The 20844-nt window shown below is 42.4% G+C and overlaps 1 protein-coding gene across 4 annotated transcripts in view; it reads right to left on the reverse strand.

The window, feature by feature from the left end:
• LOC126283710 (glutamate receptor ionotropic, kainate 2-like) overlaps positions 1-20844 on the reverse strand; it is a 651295-nt gene that overhangs the window by 84907 nt on the left and 545544 nt on the right. For 2 of the 4 annotated variants that reach the window (XM_049982293.1, XM_049982294.1), the window contains exon 11: positions 15661-15918. In XM_049982293.1, coding sequence (XP_049838250.1) covers positions 15661-15918 — 258 coding nt within the window. Of the gene's footprint in view, positions 1-15660; positions 15919-20560; positions 20816-20844 lie in introns of all 4 variants that reach the window. The other 2 variants (XM_049982297.1, XM_049982296.1) reach the window with 2 other exon arrangements.

Consider the following 20844-nt stretch of genomic DNA (forward strand, 5'->3'; position numbering starts at 1 on the left):
TACAGAGTTAAATATTAATATTTCTGTTATTTACCCCATTCCCTAAAAAGGCACAAATTGCATATACTGTATTTATAGATTTATTTATTTATTCCTATTCAAGAATTCATCTGTGGTATAAAAGAGGTGTCAAGGAGATATGATATCAATTTATTTTTGAAGCTATTCCAGCTGTCTGTCAGACATTTTATTTTATCGGGTAATATGTCGAAAAATTTTATAGCAACATATTTTACCCTTCATGTGTCAAAGCTTGGTTGAGTAAAGGATAGTGTAAGTTTTTCTTTTTCTGGTATTATAATCATGAATGTCACTGTGGTTTTTAATCTGGTCCATGTTGTTGAGAACAAATTTCATTAGTGAGTAAATGTACTGTGAGGCTGTTGTAAGAATTGCCAATCTTTTAAAAAGATGCCTACAAGTTGTGCGACTATGAACCACACACATTAATAAACCACTTTCTCTTGAGCAGTGAATACTTTTTGTCTAAATGTTGAGTTACCCCAAAATGTTATTCTGTATGACATCAGAGAGTGAAAGTTTTTTTCGAAACAGACTCTGCCACGTACTGCCTGGCTTTTTCTTTTGAACTGTCTTCACCAATTTTTGGCCTTACACTTAAATGGTTGTTAAATATATTAGCTACTTGGGTACTGTTAGTTAGGTTGGTCTAATTCTCTTTAATGGTAATACTGTCTACCACAGTGGTTACTTTTCCTGTCTTCCTTTTAACAACATTCCATACTGATTTGATTTTATTGCCAGAATTGTTAATTTCTTCTTGAACATACCTTTTTCTTAATTTCCTTACAACATTTATCAGTATGGTACAATAATTTTTATAGTGTCAAACTATTTCTGGATCTTTACTAGTTCTTGCTGTCTCATACGGTTGTGTTTTTCTTTCTGAAGACACCTTAATACCTGTAGTAATCTAAGGTTTCTTTGAAAAGTTTGTGGCGTTACATTTAGTAATTTTCTTTGGGAAACAATGTTCAAAAAGGGATATAAATTTATTAAGATATATGTTGCATTTATCATTAGTAATTGGCTCATTATATACATCTCCCCAATTCATATTTGTGCTGTGGTGGCTGTTGGTGTCGGACATTCCGTCGTTTTGTTGGTGTTATTTTCTGATTGATGGTAACCTTTGATAACTGGTTGGTTGCAATGGGCTTGTTGGACGGAAAAATTGAGGTAGGATACGGATGGGAAGTTTATGACTAGAGTCTGGACAGAAAATCGAAATTTCAGGCGTTTATTACGTGGGTTGGGGCAATGTAATTCAATGTGACTGTTTTACAGGTGCAAAGTGGAAACAGTAGTGTAAGAAACGTGGTGAAGGTGTTCTGGGATTGCTATTAGACAAGAGTATTTACGTTGGAGAAAGTGAATTTGGAGTGGTTCTGCCAGTATGTGTTGGTGGCGTCAAATAGAAATACTGAATGGTGGCAAGTTCGATTGGAAGAATAATGTGGCACAGCTAGAAAGATGATATATTTTGGATAACGGTTGTGAGGAAACACACTGTATGATCGGTGGTAGGGGCAGGATATTGTTAGGAGTGCGAGAAAGCACTGCCTTATACACTAACGGGCAAAAATCGCAACACATGTTTCTACGTCTGAAAGATGATGTCTATTCAAATATAGCGCCATTCGCCTAAAAGTGGCGCTAGTAGCCCCACTATGAGGATGCAAATCTGGTTTGCTTTAAATACGCGCTGTAACGGCCGTGAGCGTTAGTTACCTTTGTGTCTGGACGTGGTGAGTTGATGTTAGTCAAGAATGTCTTTAAGGCGACAAAGACGCCATTATTAACAGCTCACTGAGTTTGAACAAGGTCGTGCAATAGCGCTATAAGAAGATGGATGTTCCCTCTGCGATCTTATTTAAACACTTGGCAAGAATATAGCCGCTGTACATGATTGGTGGCAGCGGTGGTCACGATAAATACGACTGCAAGAAGATCAGACTCCAGACAGCTATGTGTCACTACCGGGAGGACAGACCATCGTGTTCAGCGTATTGCTCTGGGGCATCGTACTGCATGTGCAGCGGCACTTTAAACGGCATATAACACAGTATTTGATTAAGTAATGCTCTTGAGTGTAGCTGTCATTAGTATGACCTTGGTGCAAAATTACTTCGTATAATTTACTGGTGTGTGCGTTACTGGTAACTGCTGCTACACACAGTTCAGACTGCACTGTGTCATTTTGTTTTCTGTTTGCTATTCTCAACGAAAATTAATAACCAATATTCAATTTTATTAGACATATATTTCCCAATTAATTAGGCTGTCGGCTGTTCATGTTTTCATTCATTTATGATTTTATCACTTTCATTGACTTCCAGCGTTGAAGTCCATTTGGTTTTTCTGTTAATTTCACCAAATTTACAATTATAGTATGATACCTTTGTCCATTAGACACATGCGCGGTCAATCTTCTATACCCTCACAGAGGGCAATAATAGCGGGTTTTATGCAATAGTGAGATACGCGAGTGTTATATGTGGCTTTTCCCGTAACAGAACTAAAGATTCGTCTGTTAGGGAAGAGTGACATATACGCTAGTGTTACAAGCACCGTCATCACAGAGATATCATGAACTTTTACAAACTGGTTATTTCAAGGTCAGGCTTGAGACAGACGACCTGTAGCGTGCATTCCACTGACTCCAAAACCACCCCCGTTAGCGTCTTCAGTGGTGTCAAGCGAGAGGTAAATAGATGGCAGGGTGGAGGACTGCTCTATTTTCTGAGAAAAGCTGGCTCTGCCTGGGTACCAATGATGGTCGAGTGTTGGTTAAGAGGAAACCAGGTGAGGGCCTGCAATAAAAGTGTCTTTGCTCCAGACACACTGGACCTACACCTGAAGTTGTGGTCGGGGGTGCTACTTCGTATGACAGTTGGAGAACTCTCATGGTTATCCCACGGACTCTGCAAACTGGACCTACACCTGGAGTTGTGGTCGGGGGTACTATTTCGTATGACAGTTGGAGAACTCTCATGGTTATCCCACGGACTCTGACTGCAAACTTGTGTGTCAGTGTGGTGAATCGACATGTTGTGCTGCCTTTCATGAATACAGTCTTAATGTCAGGATATCGTGATCTTGAGGTTAGCGTTGCTGGCGCTATATCACAGGGCCCCGGGCTTGATTCCCGTCCGGGTCGGGGATTTTTCCCCACTCACGAATGTGTTTGTGTGTTGTCAACATTATCACATTATCTTCGATGCGCAACTCCCCGAAATAAAGATAAATAAAAAGACTTGTACCAGGCGGCCGAAGTCCCCAAAGGGGGATTTCCGGCCAAAAAAATGCCATATGTACGTTTCATTACAGCCTCGGTACACACAGCAACGCCGGGCCTTAGTGCCCCAGCACGCCGCTAGAAGAGCCAAAAAAAAAAAAAAAAGATAGCGCACACGACTTATAAAGTGCAAAATGCAGCGGTAATTCGTACTCTACATTTAACAGAGACCATCGTGACAATAATTCACCCTGGCGTATTAGAAGTGTATGGCAACAATGCGCTATCACATGTCACACTGGTTAGGTGGCGCATACGGTTCCACTGTGGTCAGCCAAGTACGAATGACGAAGAACAGGGAATCTCGAGTGGAGGCCCTGGTGCTTGGACACCATCCATCGCAATCGAGGTGATAGCGAAAACTAGTTACGTACCATTTGTCAACATCTTGTAGGACATTTTGCACCTGAGAAATGCCGGCGATCGCTGGGTTACACGACTGCTCACAACCTTCCAAAAGCCGCTATTGAACAAAGTAGAGCCGTGGTTAGCGCACTAGACTAGCATTCGGGAGGACGACGGTTGAAACCAACGTCCAGGCATCCTCATTTAGGTTTTCCATGACTTCTCTACATCGCTTAACGTAAATGTTTGGATGGTTCCTTTGAAAAGTCGTAGCCGATTTTCTTTCCAATCCTTCCGTAATCCAAGCTTGTGCTCGTTCTCTAATGACATAGTCGTCGACGGGGCATTAAAACTAATCTCCTCCTCGTCCTCCAAAAGCCTGCGAGGCAGAGGCAACAACAGATATGTTGCAGCCCGTCTCAGACCTGTACTTTTTTAGTCGTCTGATTACAACATATGGGTGCTGGGGGGTATCATTATGAGTATCATTATGACTCCAAAGACGAGTTGCACATGGGATAGATAATGATGATGTTTCAGTGGCTTTGAGTGCCTCCGCAATGAGTGCTCCGTCCTCACTTTCTATGGTCTCTGAAGGTCGACCAATTACTTCTTGATGCCGTGTTCGGCCATGGTTCACCCATTCTTATCAACATCGTCAAATAGCGGCAGCCCTTCTATCCAGATGACGAGCGCTTCACTAATTAATCCAACTGGCTTGTGTCAGACCACCTACACGTTCTCTCTCAAATGTTAACGTATGCGTATATGATCACACGCCTGTCTGCAAGGCATAGTTACTGTCCAACTGAGAACACGGAAAGAAATTCGTAAAGACTTCATTCCGTGGTATCTATATGTAGGCTACTCTGCTTACTATTCCTGCTAGCTGCGAGGAGAAACTACGTTACGGCGTCACACGTTCATCCGTCGGCAGCCAAAGTTTGAAGTTTTATATTTTCAGTTTATACCAGTATCAGTCTGCGACCTATATGTATAACTCCTTCATAGTTCACCATTTTTTCTTTCCTTTTTTAGGGGTACTTCTGAAACTCTCCTATCCCCTTCCTCCCTTGTTTATCAATTATATGCTGTGCTGATCTGATAGATTTATTTGATTTCAAACATATTCAACGTTTGTAAAAGAAATGTTTATCTTCAACAGTTTCCCAACGTTTTGTTTATCTAATGTTATGTGTTGTACGTCTCGGTATGATATTCCAGTCACGAAGCTTCCTACTACCGTTATTTTGTGTTTTTTTTCGTGATTTAAAAATGTAAATGACAAATCGGAGTAAGTTCCTCGTTGCCATACGCTGACAGAAATTAAGCGATAAAATAGTCAAACTGTGCAGTTAATGGAACAGTGATAATTTTGTTTGCACCTGGGTCCACAGGCTCGATATTTTCTCAAAAGAAAATATCATTTGTTATGGGCTGTACAATTTTTGTTTTATTTTCTATTTATCAGTTTCGACTCTGTAGTTACTATCAAGCAACACTGACGTAAGCTCTATGCAGCAATCTCGATGTTGACTGATAAAGCTGTAAAGTCGAAATTTGCCAATAGCAAATAAAATGAAAATTGTACAGCCCATAGCGGCCAGTCTTCCTTTCTTTGGAGCAGTATTGTTGTACAATATATTTTCCGTAAAATGTAATTAAGATCTTTACTCGATACAAGAGTCGTTTTCCTCGAAGAAATTGAGTAGGGAATGCACAACTGCTTTTAAAATGTGTTAATGGCAGACTGACGAGCAGTAATTTCTGACAAGTCTGTCTTGTGTTTATTCCATGGAATTGTAGTGTTACAGTACCAAAATTAATGGTACCAAATCTCTAAGATGTGTCCATAAAAAAATACTATACCGTGAAATGCCTAAAGTCATGAGCTACATTTTCCAGTTGCACCCATGTTATATGTTATATACATGCTACAAGGCGGCTGTCGGTAAGTGAGAAATATCGGAGATAGATCCGACATTGTCATCGTATTTCTTTCGGCCTTTAATGACTGTTACATCGTTTTATTTCGTTCGATTACATCGTATTTCGAGCAGTTTCTCATCTTCAGGCAACGACGTCGTAGTATGGCACTGCAACACCTCAGTAAGGTGCTAATGTCAGTAATAGGAGTGCACAGACTAGACTATAAGATCACTAGAACTGGCACCTGAACCAACGCGCTCTGTTGTACGGTGTGTTGTCAGCAGTGAATGCAACCGCTCTAGGGATCGGACTTAATACCTTTACTGTTCCAACGGCTCCATTTTAATGGCACCGCTGGTGGTCGGAAATGCTGCAGGTTTCTCTCCTCAGTTTCAAGAGTATACCAACAGTCCTTCATGATTTACACCGTGCAGTAACTGAGGACGCCTGTTTATTGAGGCTTACCCCCGATGACAGAGATATATTGCGCGAAGGTCCACAACTCGATAGATGACATAAGAACAGAGAAAATTCATGCTGATGTCATTAGGCGTCTAAAGGAGAGGAATAGTACTTACACAGTACTAAAGTGCTCTCGGAACTAGGGCCTCTCAAAACACATACTTTCGGTCATACATGAATAAAATAATGTCATTGAATAAATCGAAACTCCATTTTGAACAATGAAATGCTACAAGGAAAGTATCCCATTATGCTGGGAAACGTACGTTACGATACTAGAACGGGACAACATTATTCACGCCTGGTCTGAATGTCTGGCAATGTAAAACATAAAAGAATCATTTCACCACCTACGTCATAAGGACGGAAACCTATCGCACGTCATTAGGTTATAAACGGAGGAAATATTCAAAGAGAGATCCACTACCCGCAATAATCAAACAATTACGGAAGCGGTGCATAGTGTGTGTCTTAAGAGTTTTCAGGCGTGTTATCCCTCGTGTTTCGGAAGATATTTGTAATTTCGTTTTTGCATTGTGTAGCTAGAGTCATCCCCAACAATTATTATTCATCGCATCTTTCATGCGACGCCCAATGTAAACACAAGGCATAGGTTTGTTTCCCATTACAAACAAATCTATTTTTAAACTGGTACTTTACGTGGCAATTCGATATACTGCTCCAAAATTAGAGTAGTCCGATATTTGTTTCTTAGATACGTATTAAGAAGAACCGTAAGACACGAAGAATAAACAGAAGTCCACCCGCGCCTCTGGAGTTCAGGATATTCGTCGTGTGTTACTGTCCTTTTTAATACATATCGATAAAACAGATATCGCATTAGACTAATCTGGGACGACTCTATCGAATTCTTCTTTAAATTGACGTTTTCTGTCGACATTGAACTTCTCATGAAGTACGTGACGATCACTGTCTGTCTGGGTTGATTTCTCCTACACAGTGCAGAAACTAAATTGCAAATGTCTGCTGAAACGTCATGCAAAATGCACCTAACGATTCTTCCGAAGGACACCTCGTATATGACATCGCAGAGGAAATCTTCCGAGAACAGTTGAAGGCTTGAAATGTCCTATCACTGGCTTGGTTTAGAAAGTCAGTTACAACATGACTTTAGGCACTTCGTTATACGATGAACAAATTTATTTCGAATATTTCAATATAAATCATATTTAGTATTACAGTTAAAAGAGATGTGACTATATCTAGGGATCGGTAGAGTATTACACGATATGAAGTGGGTTGAATAAGCAGGAAAACGTTAGGTAATATGGCCTTCCACAAACGCAAACTGTAGCTTTTCTGGGACCATCAGGCGCAGCTACTGTGCATTAGAGATTACGAGTCTGTCCGTCGTTTATGGACGTAGCACTTCCAACACGGCTGTAAACTGGAAGGGCCGGAATGCACAGTTGTTGACCATTTGGAAAGAAAAGCAACACTGATTTTCATTCAGGCTATTACCCCAGATTTCTGAAATCAAGAATGTTGCTCGAAAAGCTTCACAACCGTATTTCTTATTTTCTTCGAGATTATTGAAAATGTGTGTTTAAAACATTGGTTTTGGTTTTTTCCTGTTTGCGCTTTCGCGATTTTCATAAATCCACCACAAGAGACAACCCTGGAAGTCTTCGAAAATAAGCACCCACAGATAGACAGATAAGAAAAATTCATTCCAAAATAAATAACAATGTAGGCGTTTTGCGAAAAATTATTACAAAATCCGAAAAAAATAATAAAAAATATTTAAGCTCTTCATGCACATTCCATAGACAAACATAACACCAATTAAGAAACATACAGAGCAACATAATTTAATTTATATTCTAATTTTAAAATAAACACATAAATTGAAATATAGGGTGCTTATTTTACAACTGAAGACATGCAGGGTCTGTGAAAGGCCATTGGTTACGTGGGTGACTGCGGACTACTTTGGAGAGACAAATAGACTACTTAGGGTTTGTGCATACCGATAAAATGCAGTTAAATAAACAAGCCATGCTTCCAGCTAGCTGAGAATGACATGGGTGCTTATTTTACGTTAGGTAAGCTAGGTGTGCTCTGAGTTTTTAATCATAAGTGATCGGAGTTTTATGGGTGACGGACTCAGCAAAGAGGGATATCGCTACAATATTGTAACTTTACTGATGCAGTTAAACAGATGGCAAATGAAGTGCTAACGCCTGAAGAAGAACTTGGCCATAGATCATCACATGACGAAAAATAGGGAGACATGTCTCTAATGAAGTGAGTGATATTAAATAATGAGAATCAATTTATAATCTCCTGCCACGAGATATAAAACGATTACTATTGATGTGCTCAGAACCATTATATCACTTGTGTAAACACGACACTCTCGTCTAATCGATTTCGTATTACGTGAAAAGGAACATGTGAAATGTGTGATGCATGAAACCACTAGGTTTCAGAGTAATGAGGGAGACATAGCATATTCATACTACCTGCTTTATTGTTGATAGATATCATCTTTCCTTAGGAAAGATGACTTAGTAAGCCATAAATGAAGTAATCACTGTTGTTTATTAACTGCAGGAAGCATACAGTACCGTGTCAAGATAATAGACTAAAGTACTGGAAGACTAAGGATTTGTTTTTGTTTTTTTTTAATTTGTGCTGATTGGTGAAAATGTTCAACGCATTCGATGAAGAAACAACTAAAGGCTTGCTACAGGACATCTGTCATCAATTTAGGATGTTCATCTCATGTTTGCTTACAATAGGCAAAGCAGAATCCTGCAGTGGGTTTGCAAACAGACATTGCATAGTTCCAAATGCATATTTGCAAATAGTCATATCATAATTTCCTGCGATTCAGGTGAAGCTTACTGTATTGCACAATGCGGAAACTTGAAGACGAACACTGAGAACGGGGTATCGAAAAAATTTAAGAAAGAAAACACATTTAAGGAAGCTGATTAACATAAATTCCTGGGATATATTTATTAACTCATAGATATAGTGACTGATTTGAAGAGAGGCGCCGAAATTTACTTTTTGTGCCAACCTCTTCATCTGAGAGTAGGGCTTGCATTTAAGGTCATCAGTTTTGTTAGATGTATTCCAATCTCTCTCTCTCCCGCCACAGTCTTTATCCTCCAGTACTATGGAAGTTGCTCCCTGATGACGTAACACATGCCCTATCATCTTATCCCATCTTCTTGTCAGTGGTTTCCACAGGTTCCCTTCTTCGACAATTCCGCAGGTAACCTCTTCATTCCTTAGCAGTCAACCTAAATTTCAACACCTTTCTATAACATCAAGTCTCAAACGCTGCAATCCCCTTTTTTCCCGGTTTTCTCACTGAACATGCAGTGCTCCAAACGTGCATTCTAAGGGATTTCGTCCGGAAATTGAGGCCAATTGTTATGCTATTAGACTTCCTTGGCCAGGAATGGCCTCTTTGCCTGCCCTCGTCGCTATTTGTCTATTTTTGCTTCAGCCGTCACATTTTATTTAGCTTCCAAGGCAGCAGAATTCCTTAGTTTTGTCTACTCCGTGGTCAGCGTTTTGAAGTTAAGTTTATCGCTAATCTGATTCCTGGTACTACCAATTTCTTTCGTATTATTTCGGTTTAGTATCAAACCATATATAGTAGTTATTATACTGCACATTCCATTTAACAGACCATGCAATTCTTCACATTCACTGAGGATGGCAATGCTATGACTGATAGCCTTTCAGTCTGAACTTCAAGCCCACTCTTGCTCCTTTCTTTATGTTTCTTCGATTTATACCCTTTTTAATACGAGCATTTCGTTGTTGTCTCTTGGTTCTTGTACATATTCTACGCTACCCTTGCAGCTTACACCTACATTTCTCTGAATTTTGAACATCTTGCAACAATTGACGTGTCGAACAGTTTTGCAGTATTATAAACGTGTCTCCATTTTTGTGAAGTCTTGCGTCCGTAAGCAAAGCGCCACGTTAGAACTGCCTCTCTCGAACGTTTCTTTTGCGAGCGCCAAATATCACCCAAGAGATTCTCAGTTTTCTTTTCCATTCTTCGGTATACCACTATTGTCAGTAACTTGGACGTAGGAGCTGTTAAGTTGATAAGGCGATAGTTCTCTGTCTGCCCCTGTTGGCTGCGAAACCATGTTTTATGAAAGTTTTCTGAAAAGTGTAGAGTAAAGAATGTAGAGTACTGTGACGTTTTCACTCTACATCGGAGGTGTCAGATTAAAACCGTTTGACTCATGGAAATTTGAGCCGTGCTATCGAGGAACATGAATCGAGCCTGCATAGCTCGGGGTGTAAGAGAGGATGCCGCGCTCTAGTGCCAGTCTGCAAACAGTTTTATAGGGCTGCAATTTAAGACATTATTTCTACAGTGATAAAGAAGTGGTAGACGACAATGTAGTAGTAGTATGGTATTCTGGTATTCTGCCTCACGGCAGATCTTGTCATGTGTTAAGCCTCTTTCACTTTTGTCTGTCCATTAATTTCTGAATATTTGTCTCCTTTGATGTTGTCCAGCTTTTGATATCTTCTTTTTCCTCTTCCCCTTTTCCCCTCAATGGTAGCCTTTAGAAAACCATTAGTTGTATGTAATGTGTAGAAGTACAGGGTGACAATCATTGAACTATATGAAGAAAACACAAAACAGTTACAAACTACGGCGTGCACACACTTTGTTGAACTTGTAAACGTCACTACAGACATTTGGATTTAGGTTGTAACATGTCCAATATGCCTGCAATCCTTGGCGATGATGTGGCGCAGACGAACAGCGAAATTCTGCATGACCCGCTGAAGTGTCGGAACATCGATGCTGTTCATGACCTCTTCAATGGCTGCTTTCAGCCCGGTAATGGTTTTGGGGTTACTGTCTCACAAAAAGGAGTCCCATGGGTTCAGATCCGGAGAATATGGCGGCCTATCGAGGCCCATGCTAGTGGCTTCTGGGTACCCCAGAGTCAGAATGCGGTCCCAGAAGTGCTCCTCCAGAACGTCAGACACTTTCCTGCTTCAGTGGGGTCGAGCTGCGTCTTGTGTGAACCAAATCTTGTCGACATCAAGGTAACATTGGATAAGGGGGATGAAATTATCTTCCAAAACCTTCACTTACCGTTCGGTAGTCACAGTGCCATAAGGAATATCGCATCCATTATTCCGTGAGCGGACATTGCACACTACACAGTCGTCCGTTGAGGGCGAAGAGACTTCTCGATCGTGACAAGCGGATTCTCAGTCCCCCAAATGCGCCAGTTTTGCTTATTGACGAACCCATCCAAATGAAAGTGGGCTTCGTCGCTAAATCTAAATCGTAAATGTGCACACTAATTCCCATCATTCCCGCGTTCAACTGTGCATTTCGAACGTCCTAAAGCGAACCGTTGAGAGGTTATGACGATTTCATTTGATACAGTTCAATAATTGTCACCCTATAAAAAGTGTAGCAAACCGAACATCTATCTATCACGATTTTAAATGAAATAATCAGAGTGGCTGACGATACCTTTCACAGCAGGAAGTTACAAGTTGACGCATAGCAATCGTCTAGAGAGTACTAAAGAGCAATAGGAAATTGTTAAAGACACGGAACTGGTACACATAGTATGAAGAAGAACAATGAGAAGAAGAATAAAAACAGAAGAAGCTCAAAAATAATATGGGGACAAGTAGTACAGAAAGGAAATTGCAGGCGATACTGGGCACTACATAGCTTTTGACGCGGTGATCGGTTAAACAGGTAATACTGAAAAAAATTATCATCGGCTCAAAAAGTGTAGCTGTGGAGATTACCGACGGAAGCGTCTTTATATGCTTTCAATGTTTAAATGGCTTCGGTTGTTGAAACATAAAGTTTACTCTAATGTGGGAACAAGATATAAGAATAAGAAGAATTTTCTGTTTACTTGTATTCACAATTCTGCAGTGTTTTAGAAATGACATGTTCCACCCGGACTGTTATTAAATGTATTTATTTATTTTGCCCGTCGAGCCCTTCTCAAGTAATAGCTGTAATAACATAACTTGTTAACAAAATTCAGCTTTTAGAGATACATGTTACTCTGTTTTGTTGTTGGCGAAGGCCAATTCTTTTTAATGTTAGACGACTTCCTACCTCGCGATGAAGTGCGTCGATAAATATTCGTTCTTCTTGAGAGGACAGCGTGCTCGTGATAACCATGTCACATCCATAATCGTAATCAGTATAAAATGTCGTAGCACTTCACTAAAAACGAAAAAAATTATGCACTCAAAGTATTGCAGACACCTTTCTCACTACGATAATTCCTACCAAATTCATGTCCTATTGCTCTCCTATGCATCACTGTGCGTGCACCCTATGCGATGTTTAACAAATAAAGGTCTCAGAACGTGGTGGGTACAATGACCAAACATGATATCTGCAATGTCAGGGAAATAGTTCTACCCACATTCCACTGCCATATGTTACGTTATATAATTATAAACGTAACATTTCTTTGAGACGGTCGCAGTTCTAGTGGGAAACTCACGACAAGAATTCATCCACTGACGTTTCAAAGCAGCAGTATTCACTATCTTATCAAAAGTATTCGGTCACTCCTATGCAATGCGGAATTGACCTCCCGTCGTCACGAAAGGAGGTAGGGAGTTTTGGGTTGTCATTAGAGAAGCAGAATGGGTCGGTCAGGGAAGATCAGTGACATTGAACGTGGACTAATCATTGGATGTAGGCTGAGTAACAAATCGGTTGCGGTCATTTGAATCTTTCTATAGTTGCCCAGGTCGACTGCTCGTGTTGTGACAGTGAAGTGGAAATACAAAGGGATTACTAAAGCAAAATGAATTTCAGGCAGACTTTGGGTCTTGACGGATAGGAACTTCTGAGCATTATGGAGGGTGGTAGTAAGAAATCGCAACAAATCAGCTGAATCAGTAACTCGTGACCTCCAGAGTGCTAGCAGTAGTCGAGCTAGGCGCAATGGCTATACATAGGGAGTTAAAAAGAACGAAGTACAGTGGTCGACCAACTCCTGATAAGCTAAACACTTATGAAGTCAGTGGTAAGCGACGCTCGAAACGGCATTAAGAGCGACGCCAATAGACAGTGGAAGAAGAGGAGCGAGCGATTTGGAGTGATGAATCATGCTGTAATCTGAAACAATCCGATAGAAGGGTTTGGGTTGGCGAGTAACAGGAGAACGTTACCTACCTTCATGAGTAAAGCCAACAGTGAAAAATGGAGCAGGTGGTGTGACGGTTTGGGAGTGCTTTATTAAGTTATAGTCCTCTTAATGCTCTTGAGAAACCGCCAAGGGCGGAAGGATATGAACACATTGTACACCATTGCTGACTGCGTACAGGACGGGTATAACTCGGAGACGATAACTCTTTGTATCAGCAAGACAATGCACCATATCATAAAGTACCATCTGCGAGGCGATGGTTTCCGAACAATTACATTCCTGAAAAAAGACTGGGCTCATCATTCTCCCGAGATCAACCGAATGGAACAGCTTTGTCATGAGTTCGAACATCGACTTCGATCCAGACCCGAGCGTCCAACATCACTACCTTCCCTGGTTTCGGCTCATGCGGGAAAATGAACTGCCGCTCCAACACAGTTATTTGGACACCTCATCGAAAGTGTCTCAAGCAAACTGCGAGCCTTCATAAAGATGCCGAGTGGAAAAATCCTATATGAATGCCCACTAATAGGTGTCCAGATGCTTTTGATAATATAGCGCATAGGTTGATCACAAGGGCTTCAGTTGTTATATAAGAGTGCTATTCATGACGCGAGAACGTCAGCGGATTTTGTTGGCGTTTCTATAGGACGTCGCAATGAAGTAACTCCTACATATTCATATACCGAAAACCTTGTGTGTTGGTCATATGGAGATACTTCATTAAGATGTATTATTAAAAAATAAGTAAAAATCAGATATACGCGTTTCTGGAGAGTTGATATCGTAATGGAGGTCCTTACTAAAGCTGACATAATTAACCTGTGGCTTCTAAATGTGTATCTGTGTTGTTGTGGTCTTCAGTCCTGAGAATGGTTTGATGCAGCTCTCCATGCTATTCTATCCTGTGCAAGCTGCTTCATCTCCCAGTACCTACTGCAACCTATATCCATCTGAATCTGCTTAGTGTAGTCATCTCTTGCTCTCCCTCTAGGATTTTTACCCTCCACGCTGCCCTGCAATGCTAAATTTGTGATCCCCTCATGCCTCAGAACATGTGCTACCAACCGATCCCTTCTTCTAGTCAAGTTGTGCCACAAACTCCTCCCCAATTCTATTCAATAGCTCCTCATTAGTTATGTGATCTACCCATCTAATCTTTAGCATTCTTCTGTAGCACGACATTTCGAAAGCTTCTATTCTCTTCTTGTCCAAACTATTTATCGTAAATGTTTCACTTCCGGCAACACTCCATACAAATACTTTCAGAAACAACTTCCTGACACTTAAATCTATACTCTATGTTAACAAATTTCTTTTCTGCAGAAACGCTTTACTTGTCATTGCTAGTCTACATTTTATATCCTCTCTACTTCGACCATCATCAGTTATTTTACTTCCCAAATAGAAAAACTCCTTTACTACTTTAAGTGTCTCATTTCCTAATCTAATTCCTTTAGCATGACCCGACTTAATTCGACTACATTCCATTATCCTCGTTTTGCTTTTGCGGATGTTCATCTCATATCCTCCTTCCAAGACACTATCCATTCCGTTCAACTGATCTCCCAAGCCCTTTGCTGTCTCTGACAGAATTACAATGTCATCGGCGAACCTCAAAGTTTTTTATTTCTTCTCCATGCATTTTAATGTATCTAAATACTAAATATGATGCCAAAAGACAGTACAAGGATTTAATTACTAAGTTTTTCATTTCTTTGTGTCGGCTTACTACGAATAGGCACTATGACGGTAATCATACCTCTGATGTACGTGTCTTTAAAATTCAGTTGGTTGTTTCAAAAATTTATGTTGTTACTGCTATTACTTGAGAAATTCCTACCATAAATAATCAACTTTAATAACAGTCCAGACAGCAAATGTTATGAACCTTCGTGGCAGATTAAAACTGTGTGATGGGCCAAGACTCGAACTCGGGACCTTTGCCTTTCGCGGGGAAGTGCTCTACTAACTGAGCTAACCAAGCACGACTCACGTCCCATCCTCACAGCTTTACTTCTGCCGGTATCCCGTCTCCTTTCTTTCAGGAGTGCTAGTTGTGCAAGGTTCGCAGGAGAGCTTCTGTAAAGTTTGGAAGGTAGGAGGCGAGGAACTGGCAGAAGTAAAGCTGTGAGGACGGTTCGTGAGTCGTGTTTGGGTAGCTCAGTTGGTGGAGCACTTGCCCACGAAAGGCAAAGTTCCCAAGTTCCAGTCTCGGTCTGGCACACAGTTTTATTTCTGCCAGGAAGTTTCGTATCAGCGCACACTCCGCTGCAGAGTGAAAATCTCATTCTGGAAGCAAATGTTATTTCCAAAACAAGGAAAACAATGAACTTTGACTCTTTCGTTATCAAAGTGCTACGTTTGGGCAGCCAACTCTACGGAACTACTAGCGGGAAATTACCGGCAGAGCACACCTAGCACGTACCCCCAGCGTTGTACCTTGGGGTTGAGATCGGAGCCCTGCTGCATGAGCGTGCCGATGGTGAACCAGAAGCTGTTGGCGAGCGAGAACTGGTTCTCGATGAGGTCGTTCTCCGTGTCGCAGGGGTGCGGGTTGTGCCACTCGTAGGGCGAGAACCGGGCCACCACGAACATGGTGATGGAGACGAGAACGTAGGCGGCCAGCACGTACAGCCAGATCTCGACGGCCAGCGGGTTCATGAACGAGAAGAGGCGCGTCGGCGCGCTCGTGGGGACCTGCCGGGAACCGCAAGCTACACGCCGTCAGTAGTGCCTCTCAGCCCCACCAGGGTCGCGCGCTACGCTCCACAGAGTGGAGGTGTGGCAACAGCAATCAGATTAGTCGAGCACGTACTGCTCCCACCAGAGTAACAACACAAAGTGCGAGAAAAAAAAAGCTGTGGAAAAATTCTGTTAATTCACACAACACATCCAACACTCTTATTCAATGTGGTTCTTTTGGGAAAAGGAGCAACAGGAAACCACGAATTAGACAGTTACAATAATTGTAAACACTTTCTTCACCAAATAAGAAGGCTTTTAGTTGTTCACTAACCTGAGTTTGTGACGGCTGAGCTCTGTATTTCAATGCATAGAGCTCGGAAAGCTATGTGAATCACATTTTTTGATTCACAGTTGTTATTTATCTTCCCTGAAGACTGATGTTGAATTATGGACAAGAGAGATGATTTTTTCAAGGCACCCTTCGGCTGTATAAAAATATTTTCAACTTAATCACCTGTTTAGTAAAACATATTTCTTCGATGCACAAATTTACGAAATTGTATCAGAATTATGAACTACATAGAAGTCTCAACAGATGTGTTGAGTGACCTTATCTATAACAGCTACATCATTCATTTCCAACTAAAAAAGAACACAAAAACTGCCATGTTTCATGTTTCAAATAGTAAATTCCTACAATACAATAAGTACCACTATTACATACATATAATAACAGCTTAAATTAAAGCCATCTGAAATCAGCAGGTAAGTAACAGAGAATGTCATAGGTAAACAACCTAATAAATGTTCATTGAATATTGACCTACCGTCTCCCATACAGTTTCCCTGCCCATATGACTTGACTCCCCTTTTATTCCATCTCACTTTCTCCAGCAAACTCATCCGTACTGTAAACGCAAATAGCTCCGAAGTGAGCGACTGTATACCGGAAAACACGTACAGCTCAGCGACCTATGACACTACCTGCCACCACATAGAAAAACTAATGTGATAACTGCTAACACAAAGGGTTATTTGGAACAGTGCTTGTGAACTGAAACTTCTGGAGAAACGTGAGAAAAATGAGCGCAATCAAAACAGTAAAAAATCCATTGCAAGTCCAACTAAGAATCTTAACATGAACCAAAACTGGTAAAGCCAATGAAAACACACAGGGAAACATAAGAAGCAATTTCACTATATAGAGTGTCTCGAAAGGTACACCGAACATCTTGAAGGGTGTGTAGAAAGTGAAATGTAAGAAAATGACAATAGGAACCCACTCCAGAAACGTCATCTAACGACTCTACAGTGAGTCGAACTTACAGGCGCTGGCACCTGTATATGTATCAACATACGGGGTAATTCCATGATGACGTTACACACTTTCAGGGATGATGGAGAAGGATAAATACAGCAGTTTGAGGTAAGGTGGCTATACCGGAAAGGAACTAGTTGAAAGCTATAGTCGATAATATTTTTCATATCTCTGACAAGTAATACATGCACTGGTAGTGTTGTTGCTAAGATTCTAAGGTAGGCAAGTTTCAGAGGTGATAGTATGGACAAAAGGAAGACAAAAATGTCTATTAAACATAGGATTTGAAACGCATATCTTAAGAGCTATGAGAACGTGCACCATAGAGTAGAAGTGTTGCACAATAGCGAAGATGAAAAAGTGCTGATACCTCATTTTAGAACCCACGTTTACTTGACATTTTTTCCTTGTTTTGGCCCTACAATCTTAGAAACATGACTACTGGTATGTGTATTCCATTTTCAGAGGTAATACACTCCTGGAAATGGAAAAAAGAACACATTAACACCGGTGTGTCAGACCCACCATACTTGCTCCGGACACTGCGAGAGGGCTGTACAAGCAATGATCACACGCACGGCACAGCGGACACACCAGGAACCGCGGTGTTGACCGTCGAATGGCGCTAGCTGCGCAGCATCTGTGCACCGCCGCCGTCAGTGTCAGCCAGTTTGCCGTGGCATACGGAGCTCCATCGCAGTCTTTAACACTGGTAGTATGCCGCGACAGCGTGGACGTGAACCGTATGTGCAGTTGACGGACTTTGAGCGAGGGCGTATAGTGGGCATACGGGAGGCCAGGTGGACGTACCGCCGAATTGCTCAACACGTGGGGCGTGAGGTATCCACAGTACATCGGTGTTGTCGCCAGTGGTCGGCGGAAGGTGCACGTGCCCGTCGACCTGGGACCGGACCGCAGCGACGCACGGATGCACGCCAAGACCGTAGGATCCTACGCAGTGCCGTAGGCGACCGCACCGCCACTTCCCAGCAAATTAGGGACACTGTTGCTCCTGGGGTATCGGCAAGGACCATTCGCAACCGTCTCTATGAAGCTGGGCTACGGTCCCGCACACCGTTAGGCCGTCTTCCGCTCACGCCCCAACATCGTGCAGCCCGCCTCCAGTGGTGTCGCGACAGGCGTGAATGGAGGGTCGAATGGAGACGTGTCGTCTTCAGCGATGAGAGTCGTTTCTGCCTTGGTGCCAGTGATGGTCGTATGCGTGTTTGGCGCCGTGCAGGTGAGCGTCACAATCAGGACTGCATACGACCGAGGCACACAGGGCCAACACCCGGCATCATGGTGTTTGGAGCGATCTCCTACACTGGCCGTACACCTCTGGTGATCGTCTAGGGGACACTGAATAGTGCACGGTACATCCAAATCGTCATCGAACCCATCATTCTACCATTCCTAGACCGGCAAGGGAACTTGCTGTTCCAACAGGACAATGCACGTCCGCATGTATCCCGTGCCACCCAACGTGCTCTAGAAGGTGTAAGTCAACTACCCTGGCCAGCAAGATCTCCGGATCTGTCCCCCATTGAGCATGTTTGGGACTGGATGAAGCGTCGTCTCACGCGGTCTGCACGTCCAGCACGAACGCTGGTCCAACTGAGGCGCCAGGTGGAAATGGCATGGCAAGCCGTTCCACAGTACTACATCCAGCATCTCTACGATCGTCTCTATGGGAGAATAGCAGCCTGCATTGCTGCGAAAGGTGGATATACATTGTACTAGTGCCGACATTGTGCATGCTCTGTTGCCTGTGTCTATGTGCCTGTGGTTCTGTCAGTGTGATCATGTGATGTATCTGACCCCAGGAATGTGTCAATGAAGTTTCCCCTTCCGGGGACAATAAATTCACGGTGTTCTTATTTAAATTTCCAGGAGTGTAGAACGATTTAATCTATAAATTTCTACTCGTTCATTTCTAGTCGAGGGTTCCTACACTGGCATTGATATATTTATCTTTCTTCATCATTCCTAAAAGTTTGTAACGTCTTCATCATCCCCAAAGGTTTCTAACATCTCCATGGGCTCACCCTGTGTCTACAATACAGATACACGTGCCATCACCTATAACTTCGATGCAGAATAGCGTCGTTGAATGACGCTTTCTGACACGGGTTCCTATCCTCATTCTGTTCCGCAAGAAACCCTCTACATCACTGTTTGTGTAATTTTGAAACACCCTGTGTATAGTTAATATTTTCGTGAAATCCAAAGAGTCTCTTGAAGTATTATACGCCAACGAAAGATAACTGCGAAAGTTATCTGTGTTCACAAGTATGTATCATATTACAGCACGCGAAGAGGCAGTTCATTTACTGAAAAAAAAGTATAATCCGTCTATTTATGTCCATGGACATATAAATACCGTATCGATGACACCAGCTGGTATTAGTGAATTCAGTGACTGGGATATTTTCCAAGCTTTGTTCAGTTTTCAACTGTCGTGACAAATGAAGACTAAATGAACATATCAAACTTCACTGAAAAATTCAGCTGAATTTGTATTGTCATAATACGTAAAGTGTGTGCAAGCAATCAGTACCACCGACCGATACAGTGCAGAGATGTTTGACGTTCATGTCAAGCATTTTACTCTCGGTTTTGTTACCCTGTGGCATTATATTTGAAAGCACAAAAATGATTCGTCGCTAATGTTGCTATCTTCCTTCGGGGTAGATATTCAAGACTAATCGATTTGTCCACGTTTCATTGAATTTCTGACAAAATGAGTCTGAACTGGATAAATCTTGGGTTTCAAGCAGCGTCACCGAGCGAGGTGGCGACGTGGTTAGCACACTGGACTGGTGTTCGTGAGGACGACGGTTAAATCCCGCGTCCAGCCACCCTGATTTAGGTTTTCCGTGATTTCCCTAAATCACTCCAGGAAAATGCCGGCATAGTTTTTCTGAGAGGGCAGGGCCGACTTCCTTCTCGTCCTTCCTTAATCCGATGAGACCGATGACCTTGCAGTTTGGTCTCTTTCCCCCAAACAACTCAACCCAAGCACCGCCAGCTCAGACAAAATTCTCGAACATTCAACAGTTGTCACCACCGTCGTAAACAGGGATTAAAACTTCTCACTTTCGAGTTGTGAATGATGTCCACCTCACTGGCAGTGACTGTTACCTGGATTGACGCGGTCTCAAAACAGAGAAAGTTTTACACAGTTATGCAGCTGCGAAAGACTGAGAGGACGAATTATTGTGAACGTGTTGCAGGTTTGCCTTCAGCAAGCTAGAACTGTCTTATTTGTAACTGTGAAACTCGTGGATGTTGAGAGGTAGTGAGACGGCAGGGTGCGGACAGTGGTTAGGGCGCTACCTTGGGGTTGACTCCGGAGCCCTGTCGCAGCAGAGTTCCCGTGACGAACCACAGGCTGTTGGAGAGCGAGAACTGGTTGACGAGGAAGTCGGGGGTGCGCCACGGCCTGGGGTTGCGCCACTCGTAGGGCGAGAAGCGGGCGAGCGCGAACAGCGACAGGCAGGCGAGCAGGAAGGCCCCCACCACCAGGCACCAGATGTCCAGCGCCAGCGGGTCCAGGAACGTGAAGAACGTCGACTCCTTGTCCGTCGGCACCTGCGCACACGCTCTGCCACAGCCTGCTC

This window comes from Schistocerca gregaria, chromosome 1, assembly GCF_023897955.1.
Source record: "Schistocerca gregaria isolate iqSchGreg1 chromosome 1, iqSchGreg1.2, whole genome shotgun sequence".
In the NCBI taxonomy this organism is placed as follows: Eukaryota; Metazoa; Arthropoda; class Insecta; order Orthoptera; family Acrididae; genus Schistocerca; species Schistocerca gregaria.